Here is a 19744-nt window from a genome sequence, read left to right on the forward strand (position 1 = left end):
GGCCCCTTGCGAGCTTGAGCCAAGGATGATCGAGTGTGACCCCTCACTCCTACCTACCGAAACGAGGATATGAGCTGGAGGGCACTGAACCCGTCGCCCAAGTACCCCTCTGCCCCTGGCTTCTACTAGCTAAAAGGTCTCAAAGAAATGTAGTCTAAAATATTGGAGTCCGCTTGTGGTCCTAATTCATTGGGTGACTTGGGATTTGTCATGAGCTAAAGCTTCTCAAGTTGTCTCATGATGCTTGCCAAGTGAGATAGAAGAGAAATCCAAATGAAAGTGCTTGTTAAATCAGTTTACAATGTAACTCATGACAGAGTGGTGAATTAATTGGTCAAGTTCTGTTGATGATGTTGATGGAAAAATGCGCGCCACGTTGCATTTTGAGCACCATTAATCTGTTTTTGATAGCAATGCCGATCCAAATGGTAGGTGTTTTTTTTTTTGGTTTTTGCTGGGTACAAGTAGGGAGGCAACCTCAAAAACTAATATTTGAAACAGGGGCTGCCGTAGCTATCGGTCAAGAGAAGGAAAGCCGAGAAGGGATAGTAGAGTTTGTTGTAGAAATCATTTGGTTTGTGGGAAGAGAGAAAAAAAAAAAAGTATAATCAATAAAAAAAATTAACTAATGCTTTATATTTAGTTTGAGTTTTTATAGAAGAAAGATGAAAAAATAATTTTTTTATTATGAAAATAAGATTTTCATATTTTATGCGAAAGAAAAACTCATGTGAAACATAAAAAAGTCTAATTTCCACCGACTAAAAATTAAGATATCTTTTTTTTTCCAAAAATACCTATAAACTAAATTTACATGGAATGATGTAAGATTTTTTTTTATTAAATGTATAACAAATATTTTACATAATTTTTTCAAAAAAATATATACTTAACTAAATATAAGTTATTTTTTCATGATCAACCAAATATACGAAAACTACTTTTCTAAGTATCATATATTCAGACATTAATTTTACAAAAAAAATTATTTTAATAACAGCAAATTTTGTCTACGAACCAAAAAGGCATCCCCTCTCAATCTATTACTAGTTTGGAGACTGGTTACCCTCCTCTGCAGATGCTAGCTGACTTTGAAAGCAATAGGATTGGAGGTACGGTTTAAATAAAGGAGATTTTGAGTGCAGAAGCTGGTAATGGCAGTCTGATAGAGGGCGGTGCGTAGATAGCTGATTAGGTTACAGCCTCTTTTTTAGCAAAAAGTTGGCGATCCTTCATCTTTTTTTCGTGTGGCTGGAATCGAACATGATCCAAGTGCGATATCACTCGATAAAGATGTTTCAAGATTCTTTTTCCTTGTACATTAGATTACAGTCTACAAATTGTCGACACAGAGACCATGGTTTCTCTTTTTTTATATAGTAATGGAGCATCGTTTTGCAGAGAGAAAAAAACAGAAAAGAGAAGAAGAAAGAAAGTGGGTGGCAAGAGCACCACATCTCATACTGTTATTTAATCTTTCAATCGCGTTTCAATAGTTCGAGGTCATCGTCATCTTGTCACTCACTGTCAGATTTCTGTTTTTGTTTTTGTTTTTTGTTTTTTTTGTAGTTCACGGACTGATCTCTGTTTCGGGGAGCAAAATGTGAATGATGTGTATCACAACAACATTCGAAGGAAAAATCTAACTCGGCATGACTGTTAAGGAGAAAGAAGAAGTGAAAAAGAAAAAGTGATGGCGCACTAAAATAATGACCACACATGAAGGACAAAAGGGTAGGGATAAAATAAGTGAACTGGCTTGCTTGGTGGTGGGTATGAGAATTAAAGGTATATCTTATTTGCAATAAGTCAAGTTGTGAGCACTTGGAGATTAGACAAATTGCGTATTGGTTTCATTAGCACGATTTAGTCGGTTATCACATGAGAGTTTAAGATAATCTTATATTCTTACTATTGGAACAACTTGGAATTTCCTTAATATACTAGCTTAATATTAAGTGTCAGCAAGTCCTTGGTGCTTGGAATCCGCTGGGAAGTCATCCTGCGGTGGAAAGGATAATTTAAGCCCATTCTCAATTAAAGTTTTGCTGAAATGTTCACATCTACATGCTTTTGCACGTGTGGCATTTGCTTTTTTGAAGACCGTGATGAATGGTCGATCTGGTTAACTACATAAAATATACCCGCATATGAATAACGTCGAGGGGTTAGGAATTATTTAGATAAATTTAATTGTTGATGTGAACATCCACATCTAAAGCATGCTTGGCTGAGGGAAGTTAAACTTTGAAGAGGGAATAAAAATAAATGATTTTTATTTCATCACTTTGGTTGGGAGGTATAACAGCTCAGGATCTTATCCAAAAAAGCTAGTCGGAAGGTATTATTTAGGTTGTCTGATTCTGTATAAGTACTCAAGATTTATCAAGCAAATAATTAATGTGGGACGATACGCCCGCACAGCTCCTCACATATTCTCTCTATTTAATTCCTGATGCCCTCGTTAGGGCTAAGAGTTTAAATCCATTCAAATCTAATCACAAGCACCATGATCGGTCTGTGGTTAGTCTTAATATATTCGTGCTGCAGTGTCCCTTAGTCCACATAGATTATGAGTCGGATCTGCTCTGATACCATTTATAACAACCTAGGATTTTACCCGAAAAGACTAGCCAGAAGGTATTATTTGGATTCTTTAAATTATGTATAAGTATCCAAGATCTACCTAACGAATAACTAATGTGGGACGACACACCCTCACAGGAGGAGGGCCATCCCCGTTCTGATTCCACGGAGGAATGAAAATGCCCCAATTCTTCAAAATCCACTTTCAACTCTTCCATAGTATTTCAATTCTATTCTGATTCTGGTTACAAACCAAACACATCGGGGGATATTGCCATTTTGATTCTTATTCAAATATTTCGATTCTGATCTTGATTCCGGTCGCGAACTAAACACGCCCTAATGCAGTGTGAAAGTGTCTCTGCTTAAATCTTCCTCACACCAAATATACCTTAGTCTTAGTTGAAAGATGGGAAGTGATAAGTAGATTGGTTGTAATCTCCATCAAGTTACAAGTGAAGGAAAACCACATAAGTTTATTTTAATCCATTCTATATTTTGTCACTCATCCATTGGACCATGCTCGTGTTGCCCTGGAAATTTTAGGTGCTGCCCAACTTAAGAGGAATTAGTTAATTACTTTTCTAAATTTTATCCTATCAATTAGTTTGCATTGTACATCAATTTGAAGACAGATAATAAGAAGCAATGCCAATCGGCTTTCTCATCTTCGTTATTCAAGTTGATATATTTGTATGTACTTTCTGAATATCCATAATTTTATTAATTTGTAATCACAAAATTCATATCTTCTTTGTCTCCACCATCAGATACACTACAGTCGAAGTTCATCTTGAGATAGCTGGGGGTGGGGGCTCCCAAGAGACAAGGACAAATCTGGATGCTGTGAAAGCGGAGTTGGAGTCGCAAATGTCTCTAGCCATACAAGAAGAAGTTATTGTAATAGCCTTGCTGATCTCAGCAGCATGAAGAAGTGCTTTATCCGTTACGGTCCTCCGATGCACCCTTTTATTTTCAAAAATACGGAAATTTCTGTCAAGCCAAATAGGCACAAGTGATACCCCATTTTGTAGTGTTGGGTCTCCACAGAAAATCCTTCAGATATCATAGGAAGTCCTCTGTCGATACCACAGACCGCGGCAAGCTTGAAGAAATCAGAGCCCTCCTCCAAATATCCACCGCCCGTGGGTAGCCAAGTAGAACATGACTGATGAACTTCTCCATGTCAGGACACCGCGCGCATGCTGTAGTAGTCCTCACACCCTTTCTAGCTAGTACGCTTCTAGTCGACAGACAACTCTATGCCACCTTTCAGATGAACAAGGCCATACGTAGATAGACGCGCATTCTCCAAATCAAACCTCCATCGATCTGTCGAGACGTCCTTTCGTTGATCACAACATAAAAATCTTGAACGCATATCTTCGACCTCCCCATTGTACTTTAGACTAACATGTCCACAATCTCCCGAATAGAAATACATAGTGCTAGAACTTTTTTTGGCCAGCTGCTCTCCAAAGGCTTGCCAAATAAAATCTCAGATCTCTATTTTGGTGAGCAAAATTTGAATGATGTGTATCACAACACAAAACACATCACGTTCGAAAGAAAAAACCTAACTCGGCATTATTGTTAATGAGAAAGAAAAAGTGAAAAAGAAAAAGAGATGGCGCACTAAAATAATGACCACACATGAAGGACAAAAGAGTTGGGATAAAATAATTGAACTGGCTTGCTTAGTGGTGGGTATAAGAATTAAACGTATATCTTATTTGCAATAATTCAAGTTGTGAGCACTTGGAGACTAGACAAATTGCGTGTGGGTCTCATTAGCACGATTTAGTGGGTTATCACATGAGAGTTTACGATAATCTTATATTCTCACTATTGGAACAACTTGAAATTTCCTTAATAAATTTCTCGTTTACTAGCTTAATATTAAGTGTCAGCAAGTCCTTGCTACTTGGCATCCGCTGGGGAGTCATCCTGCGTTCGAAAGGATAATATAAGCCCATTCTCAATTAAAGTTTTGCTGAAAATGTCAACATCTACACGCTTTTGCTGAGGAAAGTTGAACTCCGAAAAGAGAATGAAAGTAAGTGGCTTTCATTTCATTAGTTTGGTTGAGAGGAGTGCCATTCCTATTCTGATTTCAAAGAGAAATGGGAATGCCTCGATTTTTCAAAATTCACTTTCGATTCTTCCGTAGTATTTAAATTCTATTTTGATTTTAGTTACGAACCAAACAGATATTATCATTTTGATTCTCATTCAAATATTCTGATTTTGATTTTGATTCTATTCGAGAACTAAACACGCCCCTAATGCATTGTGAAAGCAGCTTTGCCTAAAGCTTCCTCTCACACCAAATATACCTTAACCTTAGTTGAAAGATGAGAAATGATAAAAAGATTGGTTGCAATCTTCTTTGTCACTCATCCATCGGACCATGCTGGTGTTGCCATGGAAATTTTAGGTGATGCCCTACTTGAGAGAAATTAGCCGATTACTCTTTTAAATTTTATTCTATCATTTAGTTTGCATTGTACATCGATTCAAAGACAGATAATAAGAAAGCAATGCAAATCGGTTTGCTCATCTATGTTATTCAACTTGATATATTTGTATGTATTTTCTGAATATCTATAATTTTATTAATTTGTAATCACAATTTTTACGGTTAATCTTTTTTTCCCTTCATTAAAATTTTCATAAAATGGATGTCTTTAAATAATGGATATTATTTTTCTATTCCAATGTAACAAAACCAATAATTATTATGTGTATTTTGATATACTGTTATCGTAAATTCAAAAAATATCATATGTTTGACTTATTATTCGTGGGTATCAACTTGTCAAGCTATTATTTTATATAAAAAAAAAAGGTCTTGCGATTGGCTGCATGGTCGGAAGTCTGAAACCAAGCCTTTTGCCTTCAAAAAATCACTGAAATGGCTCCACATTGTACGTGTCACACTGTAGGATACGTAACTTATAGGATAACTACCAAAACTTTTTAGGACAACTTTCCTTTTTTTTTTTCAATCGAGAGAAATTTTTACAACTGGTATTTTAAAAAACCCTGCTTAATGCCTCCCTCGTTTCTGGCCTTGCAAACCGGGCTGACATTCTGCTGAGCGAAAGGAACCCTGAGCCGAATCCAGTTGGGCCAGTCCAGCCCATGAAAAGAATTAGTGGGCTATCATCGTCACATTCCAAGGCCCAACAAATTCGCCGGGCTCGATGTTCCGTGTAATGTTATCTGAGAAAACTCGGAGAAGGCAAAACCGTTACTACTTGGTCTCAGAAACTTTTTTTTTTCCTTTTCGGTAATAGAATTCTTAAAACTTTTGTGAGCTAAAACCTTTTTTTTCTTTTAATCGAATGGGTTGAGCTGGTTTGCCACTCTAATGTTCGAAATCATTTGAAGATCCCTGGATTTGCTGAATTGGAGAGGGTCACTAATCAACTTCTAGTTTATATGGCTCCACCCTGTTGCTGTCTAAGATCGGCTTGATCTAGGCACCGAGTAAAGAAGGATGTTGAAGGATTTGGCTGTGAGCTGGTCGGCCTGTACGAAGCTGCAGTCCGTTTGGGGTCGCGCCGAGGAACTATGGTTGCATTCGGAATTTTGGTCCGTAATTGAGCTCCGATCTGAAATAACAAAGATAAAAAAAAGTCCTCTTTATTGGAGAGTGTTCGGCGAGAAACCCTTCGATACCTAGGTTAGGATGATACTCAGAGAACATAGAAGGTTTTTGGGAGTGACAGCACAATGGTCTATCAAAATACCAGAGCACTTACCTAGAAGGTCCCACTAAAAGTGGATTGTATAGGTAAGGGCCAGCGCTTGCAACCAAAGAATTCAGGTATGTGAGTATGCTGTGATTGGTAGGCTACCACACGTTCCGAGAATTTTGCGTGAGAATTTCGATTCCCAATTGTGGTTTTGGAAATCGTCCAAGATCACGTTCGAGGTATTGCTAGTTGTGGAGGATTTTGAAATTCGAAAAGCCACCGACACGTTTCTTAGACTTGCCATATATGGCCGATCTTGGTTAGCAATCTAGAAGCTTCATGGAAAATTTTGGTTGCACATCACACCCAATTAAAGGTGTGCTTCTTCTGTGGAGACGGTGGCCTTGTCCGACCCCTCTAGATCACTTCGGTTACGATGTCGAGACCTTACCACTTCCACTGCAACACGGCTCCTCTTTCACCAGCTTTCCGAGGATTGTCCATCACGTGATATGATGTTCCTCCCTTCTTGATGGTTGGATTGTAGTCCCCACCATCCCACTCAATTTGAATGCCGAAGCAAGCCTATTTGGTCGTGGTTAGGGCAGCCCGCTCAGGCCCAAAATCTTTTGGACAGGCTAGAGCCAAAAGTTTTAGTTCCGAGATCATTTTTTTAGTGCTTATTTGGATATTTTTATAGAATTGAGCTAAAAATTATCGGGCTTGTAGACCCATCTAGCTTTCATGTTCTAAACAACCTATTCAAACCTAGCCTAGAACCTAGCGTTTGGGCTAATTCTATAGAAATACCTAAACAAGTCTTTAATAGGATTATTTTGCCCAAGCCCGGGCTGCCCTTTTTTTTTCAAAAAAAAAAAATTATATTATTAGTTTATGTTTGATGTATTTGTAGATTTAATTAACAATTTTTATTGATAAACACATTTAATGGGACAATAGCCATTAGATTGTTGCCAATATTTAATTATTCTTATTTATCTTTTTTCTCTGTAAAACTATTTTTAAATAATGTTTTATATTTTAACAAGATTTAATAAAACCGATCATTAAGCCCAAAAGTCGGGCCGTGCTTGGACTTGGAAGATAGGCCCCAAAGCTGTGCCGCGCTGAACCAAGGCTGGAGTCAATTGTGTTGGATCTTTGGATAGAGCCTGATCCGATTCCGAGCCCCGTCCATGAACAGGTCTAACTGAGTCCGCGAGGTGGCCTCCTGCCCACCTGTGGACCTTCGCTGGTCCCTCAGCCCAATATGGAAAGGGCCGGGTCCTCTCGCCTATTGGACCGAGAGTGGGCTCTCCCACCCGATGTCTCTCGAGACTGCAAAGGCTACCACGCAGGGGTAGGGGTTGTATCTTTCACGAGGAAAAAGGATTCATCTTCCTTCGCGCGAATCCACCGGCGGATCGCGCAATCTTCTCTTCGAGAGCTGTGCACGTTGATGAACGAGGAGTGTGGAGCGCTTTGAGAGCCGTGTGGAGAGCGATGGAACCGACAACATCGCGAAAGAAGATCCATCGTACTTTACAACCCGAACCACCCGCCGACCGCATCCATAAAGACGAAAAAAAAATCTCTGCCGCCGCCGTGGAAACTGAGAAACGGACTTCGGATTGGCTGGTGATCAAATGGTGGCTAATGCTAAGAAGCAGAGGAACGAGTCCGAGCGAGCCAAGACCGAGGTTAACGAAGGCAACCAAGGAGAAGACCGATGCTGCTGCACCTGCTGTGGAAGAGGAGGACTTCCTTCTAAGGTTCCTGTCTCCGGAGGCGCTCCTGCAACAGGGGAGAAGATGTAGACTTCGCCTCAACCTGCATTAGTATGCTCAGGCCTTGACCTTCGCCTTGGTATGGTTATCTACCAAGGTATTATGTTTGTTCTAGTGTGGCTTTTTGTTAGTTTGGGTTTAGTTATGCTTTTCTCAGATTGTCATCAATCAAAGACCCATTACTTTTGTCGCCTCTATCTTCTGTTTGTTAGCTTGGATGGTTTCTTTACCGTGCCCACATACTAATTACTTAAGGGCTGGGTATGCCTCCTAAACGCCAGGCTGCTAGATGCCTAATTAATCCTCTCTTCAAAGTGTGATATTATTGCCTGGCAAGAGTGAAAGCTAACCATGGCATCCCCATCCCTTCCCAGACTGATTGGTGGTTTTGAAATGGACAGCTAGGTTTGTCTTGGATTCTATAGGATCTGCAGGGGGCGGGCTTAAGGTTGGTTGGGACAGTAAAAAGTTTTAGATGGTTATCTTCAGAAGTGAATACCCTCTCTACTGCAGTGCGGTTGGAGGAAGTTGCATCCAAGCTGCATTCACCTTTTTCTACTGTTTATGGGCCAAATGATAGACAGCTCGGACATTCTTTCTGCGCAGAATTAACAACCGTTAGACTGAGATTTCCAGGTCCTTGGGTTGTTGATGGTGATGTTGATGTCACAAGAAGAAAGAGAGACGAGGCAGCTCAGAGGACAGTCGGGACACTCTACTCTGGAGCTTGCTGATTTTATTAGAAAACTTGGACTCCATCAATTAGAATCTAAAAAGGAAGGCTTCATAACAGCGAAACTCCTCTAGCTTGATTTCTGATCTCCAGTGAATCAGAAGCTTCCTTCCCTCTCTCCTACCAAAAAGCTTTTGATCGGTTCATGCTAGAATCATGTTCCAAACAGGCTATACTCAAACACAGAGTAACCCAATGTTTAGTTCCATATTAATTATTTGCTGGATAGATTTTGGATACTTGTACAATATTAATAAATTTAAATAATATATTTCGGTTGGCTATTTTAGGTGAGATCCTCAGTTGTTACAGCCCTATCAAACCAAATACTTCAAGTTTGAGAATCAATGGACGAGAGAACCTAAATTTTTGAGGCTATGCTAGAAATTACTGAAAATTATTTGATGGTGGGGGGACATTATGTGCATTGGATCTCTCTAATCTTCTCTCTCCCAGAACCAAACTTGAAAGAGTAGGCGGCTGAAATAAGAAGGCAGAACACCACTCAAACAAAAAACAGGGAGGCAGAATAATGCTTCTATGATCGAATTTCTCAGCACCACTCATAAAAAAGTAAGAGGTGCTAGCACTGGATGATTAAAATAGAGAGAAAAGAAGATGCATTTGCTGAAACACTGAGCTCGGATACAATGGCTCGAGGAAGGAGACCTCGACACTGATTTCTTTCATAGGACAACAAGCAATTACAAGCATAGAAACCATTATAGCATCGACATGAGAGAATGGTAATGAGATCACCAACCACGAAGATATTAAAGCAATTTCTTAAAAGTTCCGTGGTCGACTTGTTTGGCCACTCATCTTCTCCGACTATGGAGATTAACTGTGTTGAGGAACATCAGAGGAATAACAGTTTCATGTTGTATAGGTTAAGCATTTTTATGGTGCGTATATACTCTTAAGTATATTCATCTTCTCTTAGATTTTTGCATAAAAACTTTTTTAAATATTAAAATTTGCATGAATACTCTCCTAAATCAATATTTACGTGCATGCCTTCACTAAATATTATTTTTGTATGAATACTTTTAACATAAGAATTTAACTGATATAATTAAGCAAAATCACATCTTTTTAACTAAAAATTAATTCAAATTATTAAATTATATTTCTATCCTTGAAGCGGGTAACAGGTTTATGGATCTCGTTGAAAACTAATATCTCTATCTCCTATAAGAATTTTTTTGATCTTTCTTGATTCCTCTTTTTTCCTTCTTCGTTTAAAGTCAAAATCATTTTCTTGACTCCCTTGTCTACCATAGGCAGTACTTCTCCCTGTCTTCCATTTGTCCGAGTTCTCACCATCAGAATCTGAGTCCCTCTCTTACTGTCGAAGTTCTTTCTTCATTGTATTCTTTTTTATATGAAGATAGTCAAGTTCTACTTTTAGCTTTATAAATTATTTAAAGAACGGTGTTACGAGAGATTTGTAACATTTACCTTTTAATGTATGAGATTTGTAATAATTATTTCTTAGAGCTGGAAAATTTCTTGTGTACAGGCTGGTGACTGATTTAAAATTGTTGTAACAAGATGAACCTCATACATTAGATCTTTTTTTCTTTTAGAAAATGAAGCTCTAAAAAAAATAGCTTAAGATATACAACATAAGGGGTGGTCTTTTATTAGATGGTTACAGAGGTTGTTAGTAAATCTAAAAGATTCCGTGATCCTTCAATAATTTTGCTTGAAGATAATTGATATTGTTTTTCCACTTACGAGCATATTAGCAGTAAGAAAGCTTGATTGTTGCAATGTATCGTATGCCTTTAAGGAATTCTAATCACTTTCTATATTCTAATACATGCCTTCATAAGTTCATATATATATTTATAACAATAAATAGTATGAGCTATGATTCGATGAAATAAGATATAGTGGTTATAATAAATAAAGAAGAACAAAGCAAAATAATCTCAGCGAGGAAACTTCTATAATTTTTTGGGTTATCTAATTGTTAAGTCAATATTTTTATAGAAAATATTGAGGAGCAGGCACTAGATTAAAAATCGAGTGCCAAAACAAGTTGAATTGATAAAAATAAAATTAACTTTTTTTTGCATACAAATCTTTCTAAATATATAAAATTGTATGAACATCCTTATAAAGTTGCTATTTGCATGCATATCTTTCTAATATTTTTTTTTTTTACATGTCTACCTATTAAATATATTTTAATTATTTTTAATTTATGAAATTTTTCCGTCAAGCCCTGATTAATGAATCTATAAAATCTCTCAAATTGAATCTGACTAAATGCAGGTATTGTGTACATTCCCTCATTCCCATTCCGGAGCATCTTAATCTTAAGTTTCCTGTTTATCAAAAAAATCCCATTATTGTTTCACTATTTTTAAGCTGCTAATTTTTTAACGTTAGATGGTGCATGTGTAAGAAAAAAAAAAAAAGCATATAAAATAAATATTTTATAAAAAATATACATATAAATATTAATTATAGAAAGATATTAATATAAAATTTATATATTATATTCCTTATAAGACATATAATATGTACGCTATAATTGATATTTTTCTCCAAGACGGGAGGAATCGATGCCATCGATTGCGGAGAAATCATACCTCTCCCTGCGACGGCGGGAGAGATGCAAAGTGGGTCCTGGAGGTCGTGTTGGTAATTACGTAGCCCTCTTGAGAATCGAAGAATGGCAGCGACCCGGGTTAGGTTTCGGGAGAGAGAGCGCGTTCGATTCTTGTCTTCTCCCCTTCCTTCGGAAAGGTCCGCTTTCGATGCAGCGGCTTCCTTCGTTCTTGATCCTTTTCTTCGTTGGGTATAAAAAGGAAATCCAAGATTGACGAATTTTGCCTAAATTCGTGAACGAGGGATTTCGAGGACAGACAACCTTCAATTAGGACATCTTTCTTTCCAAAGGTTTGTTCTTCTTGATACCGCGATTTATGGTTGTTATTTATGTATGCCTAGGGGGCAAAAAAAAAAAATCATGGATAAAGGTAGGATTTTGATTTGTTTTCGTTGTTTTGTCCAGGACTGACTGTGTGGTTTGGGTTTGCCAAGAGAGAGAAGCCCTTGATTCGGGTCTTCTCTCTTTCAAAGGTTAGTTTCTTGATACAGCGATTCTGAAATTTTTCTTTGGTCATTCGTTAGGCGGGGAAACAAAAATCCAAGATTGCTGAATGTTGGGTAAATTTTATGTCGTGGTTGTTGCAGTCTCCATGAGTGCTAGTGTGGTTTCTTGGATGGCATAATACGTTCGAATTCTTTGTTTTGGATGCTTTGTGCTTGCTCTTTTGTGGAAGAAGATAAAAAATGTCAGGGGGCACGCCGGTGGGTGGTGGCTACGTGAGGCAGAGACGCAACCAAGGGTACTTCTTCAGTGGTGACGACCTCGAGAGGCAGCAGAACAGTGGGGGATACTCCTCGACTGGCGATGATGATCTTGAGGACGATGCATGTTCCAGGCCGCCAACCTATTCAGTACCAACCCTTCAGAGGGCTCGGACATGGAAAGAAGTCGTTGAGACGGTAATTTGGCTTGTCTTTGCAGCATTCATCATCTACTATGGCGACCGACGCTCGAATCTGATCTCTATCTTGTGCTGGGATGGGAGGATCAAGAGGTAAAATGAATTAGTCTCTTTATTGTCTGCTCGTTTCCTTTCAAGATTATGCTTTACTTTTAGAGAATTTTTGAAATCCATAAAAGTGGATGTGATGGCAATTTTTGTTCAAGAATAATATTCGGAAGATAAGTTAAAATAATATTTCTTTTATGAAAATGGAAAATTGGATGATGTCATGACTGCCCATTATTATATGCGGGAGAATTCCTAAGTTGTAATATCTTCTTCTTTTTTTTTTTGCTTTTTCCTTTTATTTTGCTCTGCTGTTGCTTTTGTTCTACTTACAGCTGGAAACAAAAGGATTCATCTCTACAGATGATGTGGAGCTCTTGAAGAAGTAAGGTTGACTATTGGTATCATATTTAAGCAAAGATTTGATATATGTTCTTACCGAGAAAGGCAAAGAGGAGATATACAATGGATCGAGACTTCTTAATTGTAAGATGGGGGAGGTTCCTTTTTATGCGGCAAAACAGAGTGGAAGATATGTGAGTCTGTGGCTGCCAGTGAATGTAATTTGGCTTGAATTTCACAACTTAGCTATTGAATGGTTTCTGGAATGAATCAGGAGATCTTAGATATAGATGGCTTGTTTGTGGATTATTGGCATGAAATCAATGTGGATTCTTTTAATTCTGAACTGAGTGGGGGAGCATCATCCATTCTGTTGAATATTTGAAAATTACATCAGTCACATTCCATTATATGAGTAGTATGTGATGCCTCCAACGAGTGACCTATTATTAACGGTGATTTCACCTTCTGTGTTTCCTAGGTGATAGAGAGGTGTCTGAGTATTTGAGAATAGAATAATTATTCCCCATCCTGCTTTTATGTTGAGGTCTAGGGAGTATGATGGGAAAATGTATATATAATTGCTAGATAGTTCATGTAGTTTTGGTGTATGACTCTAAAAGTTTTTAAGTATCTGAGAATTGAATTATGATGTGAAAGAGGCCTTCTTAGATTAGGTACGCATATTCACCCACGTTCTGCTCTTGTCCTCCTCTCTGTTGTCTATTTTGTGCTCGCTGTTATGTCATTTTTTCTGGTGATGTGATTGATTGCCATTTACTATTAATTAATGTTTCATTCCTAAAGAATACATTGATTTTTGGAACTTGAGAATTCAAGAGGCAAAAAAAATCCATATTTAAATGCTGAAGTGCTGTTTTATGTTCCAGCTGATCATTAATCTGATTTGGTTTAACTTCAACATGTCAATAATATGGATGGTATTGTTACTGCATCTGTGTCCTATTGTCATGGTTGGTGACAGTATTCATGCTATTTAGAGTGTCCCAACAATCTGGTCATTAGTGAATGTAGCAAGCTCAAAGGGTCTGATTGCTTTACCTTGACATCATTTTCTTGCTCGGAAACTATTCGTCATGTCACGTGTCAACAAGACATAGCTTGTTGACTTTTCACTCCCTCTCTCTCTTCTCATAATCTGTGATCAACTTTGACTTTGAGGTAAGGTAGTGTTAATGACATGCTCTATTGAAAAATTTTGTTGTGCATATTACTTTTTGTATTGCGGTATATTTACTGCATGCAATACTAATACTGGCTATTGCCCTCTTTTATGGACTAACGCGTTTTTTTTAAAACTTTTTTTCAACTTTCATGCCCCAAATAAATAAGAGCAGAAGGAAACAGGCAAGTAACCCCTTTGTTCATACGTTGGTTGCAGGGAAATGTTGGTGGAGAGGAACCAATCACCAATGGATTATAACTTGCCCTATGTTTTAATAATAAATGTATTTTTGGTCAATAAATTAGGAGAAGTGCGCAATGGAGTAAAGTTAGTTGTTGCAACATCTGTTGATACAGTAAAGTTGATCAAATAATACTATCATGTGCAATGTAGAGTCGTACCAAGGAAATGGGGCACAAAGGTGTTAGAGAGTTGGAAAAGAGCTTGGGAAAATTAAAGAGTGCTTGAATACTGTGAAAAAGACCTTGAAAAGCTTGATATGATTACAATTAAGCATCTGATATAAATTATTTGTGAAGTATTTGTCATACTGATTCTGAAATTCAATGATTTAGGCCCACTTTTTATGGTTTAAGAAGTCTTTTCTTATTGACATCATGGACCAAAATTACTTATATGATGATTGGTTGTTCTCATTCCTACATTTGACCTAGATTTTATTGGAGGGATACCGATGGACAAATAAAAAGATTCCTTTTTTACCTGTAAAATGCGAATCTTAATATAGCTGAATCTTAAAGTGGTACCTCACTTTTGCATTTTTCACCATTTTTGTTGTTTGACATCTATGATGTTCACATGGATCTGCTATTTGACATATGTGATTCCCACATGAATCTGCTAGATTGTTGTTTAAAAATATTGATTTTGCAGCAGTTTGCATGCATCTCATTCCTATTGCTTTTGTCATTGGTGTATCATTATATACCCTCTTTACCTTTAAAATGTGAAGCTTTGATATATCTGTATCCTAAAGCTGATATCTCAATGGTGCTTTTTTCACCATATTTTGGTTATTTGACATGTATGATATTCACACGAATCTTTATTGTTTAAAAATGTTGGTCTTGCAGCAGTTCTTTGCATGCAATCTCATTCCAACTGCTTTTTACATTAGTTTATCATTTTATTTTGCAGGACAGCTCTGTACCTGGGCCTACTAGGTGTTGCCTTGGATTTGGGCCTTGTGTTATATTCTACATTTTTCTTGTGGGGTCCACAGAAGCTTTATGAAAAAAATGAAGCCTTTTCTTCTATAGCACCATATATCATCATGTTTGGATTCATCTCCTTCTGCTTGTAAGTAGAATTATTTGATGTACTCATTTATGAGAGTATGGATCTTAGGCTAGAATTTAAACTAAAGTCCTCTGCTTGATGTAGACTCTTGTGTTTAGTTTGTTGAAGCTCTTGTTTTTCAGGTTCTCATTTGCTTTGTGGCCTATTTGGAGTTTTTTATCCATTCCTCTATTGGTAAGAGACTTGCATTTTTTACTTGAATGCTAAAACATCCCCGATTTACATTTCATTGATGCAGATTTTTTTGTATTACAGTTTACACTATTCATGGCTTTCATGGTTGTATCTCCGTATTTGCTGATTGGACCACTCAGGCTATCAGAATTGGCAGTTCGTGCGGACTGATCTTTCCAAATAAATTAGCTGAGAACTGATGAAAAACTGATTTTAGAAAGGTGATTTTCAAATATATTTTGTGGAACTAAAACCATCATGGAACAATTTGCCAAGCTATGGTAGACTGAGATTCTTGAGGATGGCTACAATGTCATCCCTTGGTGATGAGTTCAGAATTGATGAGGCTTGTCATCCATGCTGCAATCTGTTTGAGAAAATTGTCTACAACTTCTTCCAGCGCATGCTTATGATAGAATAGCTGGGTTCTGATTAGCTCCTCAAGCGTTTTGATAACATTTGGAGGTGAAACAACATTTGGCATCAGCTCAGTGTATGTGAAGGCGCCGTGGACTAAAATTATTTATAGAACATACCCATTTGTTTTCCATTATTTAATACAAATCAGTTTTTAGATTTTGATGCATGAGTCTTCTCTTTTTTGAGCCACCTTTTGTCAATTATTAGTCTTGGAATTTGTTCCTTGCCTAAATTTTATGCTGTGGAGAACCTGTTCTTCTAACAGATTAACCATTGGTTGAAGATAAGCAACATGAGTGGTACTTTCTGTATTTATTTAAAGTTTTTGAATTTTAAATCATGTGCTCTGTATGACTAATATGGTTACTTTGCAGCCATTGCTTGGATATGTATGGTATTTTCCTATCTCTATATCCAGACTAAATGTATAATATTTCTAACTGTGATAGATGTATATCTCCTAAAAAATGATTCACGTGGAATCACTTTTAATTGAATTGCAGGGAATCCATTTAAGTTGATTTCAGCGTACATGCATACTATTATATTATGTATCTCGATTAGGCAATGTCTTAGCAGGGTCCATTTTTCATGATAATGATCAAAGCAAAAGTGGGCATGCCTTCCAGTACTTTAAAGTTGGCAAGTCAGATAATATCTTCGAACCCTTGTGGTCATACAGTTAGAAATAACATAAAGTGGGCATCGAGGAAAAAGATGATTCTGATATACATGCATGAATTGCATTTTTCGGTATGTATGATGCATAATATTTAACTAATGGCTATATAATATGATAAAAAAGTTAGATTCTGATTAAATGTTAGCAAGGTTGGCATTTATAGTAATCTCCATCAAGATAACAAATCTATAATGTAATGGAAGAAGGGAAATATTTGAATATTTCTATTCTGTTAATGGTACAATAACTATCCGGAGACGAAATTTTATACCCCTAACTGGACTTATTGCACCTCCTCTGCATTGTTGTGGCATCCTACTCTCTTTACTTAAATTAGCCATTATAGAAATAGATTATTCCTTATAGTTAACCAACTTACCATATTTTCTTTAAGTTATGTGTTCTGTAATCATGTACAAGGAGTTCGTTGGTCCTTACATCATAGATGTCAGGCCTGAGGCAGGACATCTAGAAACATTCAATCACTAAAGAATTAGGAATTTAGGAAACGAGTAGCATTGCCCCTCTTTCCAGCCAAGGAGAAATTGATTGAATGACAAAGAGTAACCAAGGAGATCCTAATTCCATAAAGGCTATATCTATTTGAGATTTTGGATGTGAATCGGGCTACCCATTTTCAATGTTATGTAAACTATTTTTATTATTTGATGTTATAGGCATAATCTCAATTATAATTTTTATGATTGGGTTAGTAATTGAAGGTAAGTTTGTCTCCTGTTAGTGCTGCAAAGTGCAAACACCACCTTTCCTATCCAACTGTCATTATCATCATTGATAAAGTTACATGCTTCAGTTTTGCTCTTACTGTTTTTAAAGCCCATTTTGCTTACTATGCGATATGCAAAGAAAGCTGAACATTTCTTTGTTTGATTTGCTTCGCCTGCATTTCGACATGGATTCCTGCCGGTTGAAAAAAAACATCCGAGGATCTGTGACCTTCATGCAAAATGATTGCACCATGGCAACTTTGAGCTTGCCAAACAAAATGTTCCTACTATTTATATCGAAATGGCATCACGTTCATGTTGCTGGGGTACTTTATACATCCAGAATACTGATTTTGTAAGATAACTATAATGTTAGAGGCCTTGCGGTTTTAGCCTATAATGACACAGGCTTCAGTCACATTGCTAGCAATTATAGCTTCTTGCAGCATTTTAAACTGCTTTGTACTTGTTCTCCTAGTTGGTGAAAAGTCGTTGAAGTCAGGTTTTAACTTGAAGTCTCAGCTCTTAACATTGTTGAAGCATGTCTCAGCAACCAGGGGCACTGGACTTGCCACTGCAAAATTGTCGAGTTCTCTCTGGTTGTTTTGCATGTCCACCCTTGCTTTGTACCTATTTCGAGTGAGCAATTTTCTAATTATGATTTTTAGTTGGCATATGCCATTTGCTACCAGGGAGTTCCAGGTTTAATCTTCTCCTCTGCCTTGTGGTCAATGGTTAAAACATAGTGTACGTATGAGAAATTCTGATAGCTGCAGATTAATATGATCAACAATGAGGAATGAAGCACACTTATAGTTCTGTCATTATTCAATGGCAAGATTTGGGAACATGTTCTACATTCAATCCACTCAGCTGTCTCAGAATGCTGATTCTAGAAGGGAGGTCAAGCGAGAGAGGAAAGAATAATAATGTTTATATTGGATCTCATAATGTAAAAATTTACCATGGAGGGATACGGCAATGAGCAATGAAAAGTGCAGATTTATTGTAGGTTTCTAAGTTCTCATTTTTCTTGCAAAGGGCTCGTTTTCAAGTTTTTCTATTGTTACATCTCCTCCAACTTACAAAAACAGAACCTGACTGTCTTGTTTGCGAACATAAAATTCACGAGGAATGCTAGATGTTGCTGTGATTGATCTGGTTATAAGGATGTAAAGGAAAAGGAGCCTTGTTATATTTGAGAATGTTAACTTATATCTTTTTTCTTTCCTGAACTTTTCCCTTACTGATGTAAGTATGGGAATATTGCCTTTTATAATAGTTCTGTTAAATGGTGCAGCTTTTCCGTATTTATTACTTTTCACTGGTGTTTTGTTGGCTTTGAGACTTCTGTTCTCTGAACTTTTTGTATGGGAGGTAGAATAAATGAATAATGGATCTTGGCTAAATATTTAACCTATGTGTCTATTGTAATACGATATCTGTGATGCAGTGGCCTCCCCCTTCTCCCCTCTTTCTGATGCTCATTGATATCATATACCATGAGGGAATTGGCTTTTACTTTAAAGTTTTCATTTTAATCTGAAATATTAGTAGCAAATGTGGCCTTGCCTGCTTCCCTCCTCCTCCCTCGGGGTTCGGATAATCATTCGACATCATGTCTATGGAGTATACATTGGATTGCATATAATTTTTTTTCATTGATGTTACTAGTTGGCCTTTGAGCAACTAGTTTAGGAAAAAAGATAGTTCTCCTTGCCAGTTCATTAGGTTGAATTGTTGAAATATGTTTGGTAGTGAAGGGGTGCCTGCAAAGACATTGTAACAGGTGTGGTGGTTGCACTAGTAGTGGCAATACTGTTTTGAAGTAGCAGTTGCATAAGTGGAGGATCACAGAAAGCCGGACATGCCAGAAGGGTTGTTTTGACTCTCATATCATGCCGAATGGATAATTGAGATCATGCCTAAATGTTTATTCTTATTAACTCTTGAATGAGACCTTTCTGCACTTTATATGGATAAGGGATGTCTATCTTCAATTTCACATCAATAGTGCTGACATTAGTTTTTATATTATTTTCTTTAATATGGAAAGTTCATTGTTTGTGCCGCTGAGGTCTTTTCAGCCTTGTCATAGTTTTAATGATCTGCAAATGTTAAATATATTGCTAGTTTTTCCCCTTGAACACGAAAGTTATTCTTCTTATATTAAATGTCTGTCGTTATATATTCGACTTAGGAAAAAGTATATGATGTTCTGGACATGAAATGGTCACCTGTACTGTCTTCTGTGAAATAGAAGTTATGATGATGGCATTGATGCAACCTGTTCCTGCAGTATGGCAGATTGATTTTTCGTGTTTTGTATCTGTCATCTCTCAATATTTGGCATTAATCTTAAATCTTAGCAAGCTACCATCTTACATTTCCAATATTCTAAAGAATGATATATTATCTGGTTATCCATATAAAGATTAGTGTGTACTATAAGATGGCTTTCATGTAGAGTTTGTCAAGATGTTTCATTATCATGGGTTTCTTGTGTTGTC

General features: G+C 37.1%; 1 protein-coding gene across 2 annotated transcripts; it reads left to right on the forward strand.

Moving 5' to 3' along the window:
* Window positions 1-11368: 11368 nt before the first annotated feature.
* On the forward strand, window positions 11369-16182 carry LOC103708764. Of its 2 annotated transcripts, XM_008793835.3 has the most exons (6): window positions 11369-11720; window positions 11836-11903; window positions 12018-12427; window positions 15069-15230; window positions 15353-15404; window positions 15486-16182. In XM_008793835.3, the coding sequence occupies exons 3-6, from the start codon at window positions 12117-12119 to the stop codon at window positions 15573-15575; spliced, it is 615 nt and encodes a 204-aa protein (XP_008792057.1). In that variant the 5' UTR covers window positions 11369-11720; window positions 11836-11903; window positions 12018-12116; the 3' UTR covers window positions 15576-16182. The 2 variants fall into 2 exon arrangements, with proteins under 2 accessions (XP_008792057.1, XP_026661089.1); XM_026805288.2 differs by lacking the exon at window positions 11836-11903 and having other exon boundaries at window positions 11376-11720; window positions 11955-12427.
* Window positions 16183-19744: the final 3562 nt, after the last annotated feature.

This window comes from Phoenix dactylifera, chromosome 8 (genome assembly GCF_009389715.1).
Source record: "Phoenix dactylifera cultivar Barhee BC4 chromosome 8, palm_55x_up_171113_PBpolish2nd_filt_p, whole genome shotgun sequence".
Taxonomy (NCBI): Eukaryota; Viridiplantae; Streptophyta; class Magnoliopsida; order Arecales; family Arecaceae; genus Phoenix; species Phoenix dactylifera.

What these genes read in the sequence shown, in the direction of transcription:
- LOC103708764 (XM_008793835.3), top strand. Translation starts at nt 12,117, where the DNA reads ATGTCAGGGGGCACGCCGGTGGGTGGTGGCTACGTGAGGCAGAGACGC. An exon ending in TGGGATGGGAGGATCAAGAG is followed by an intron (nt 12,428 to 15,068) that starts GTAAAATGAATT and finishes TTTATTTTGCAG; the next exon opens with GACAGCTCTGTACCTGGGCC. An exon ending in GGATTCATCTCCTTCTGCTT is followed by an intron (nt 15,231 to 15,352) that starts GTAAGTAGAATT and finishes CTTGTTTTTCAG; the next exon opens with GTTCTCATTTGCTTTGTGGC.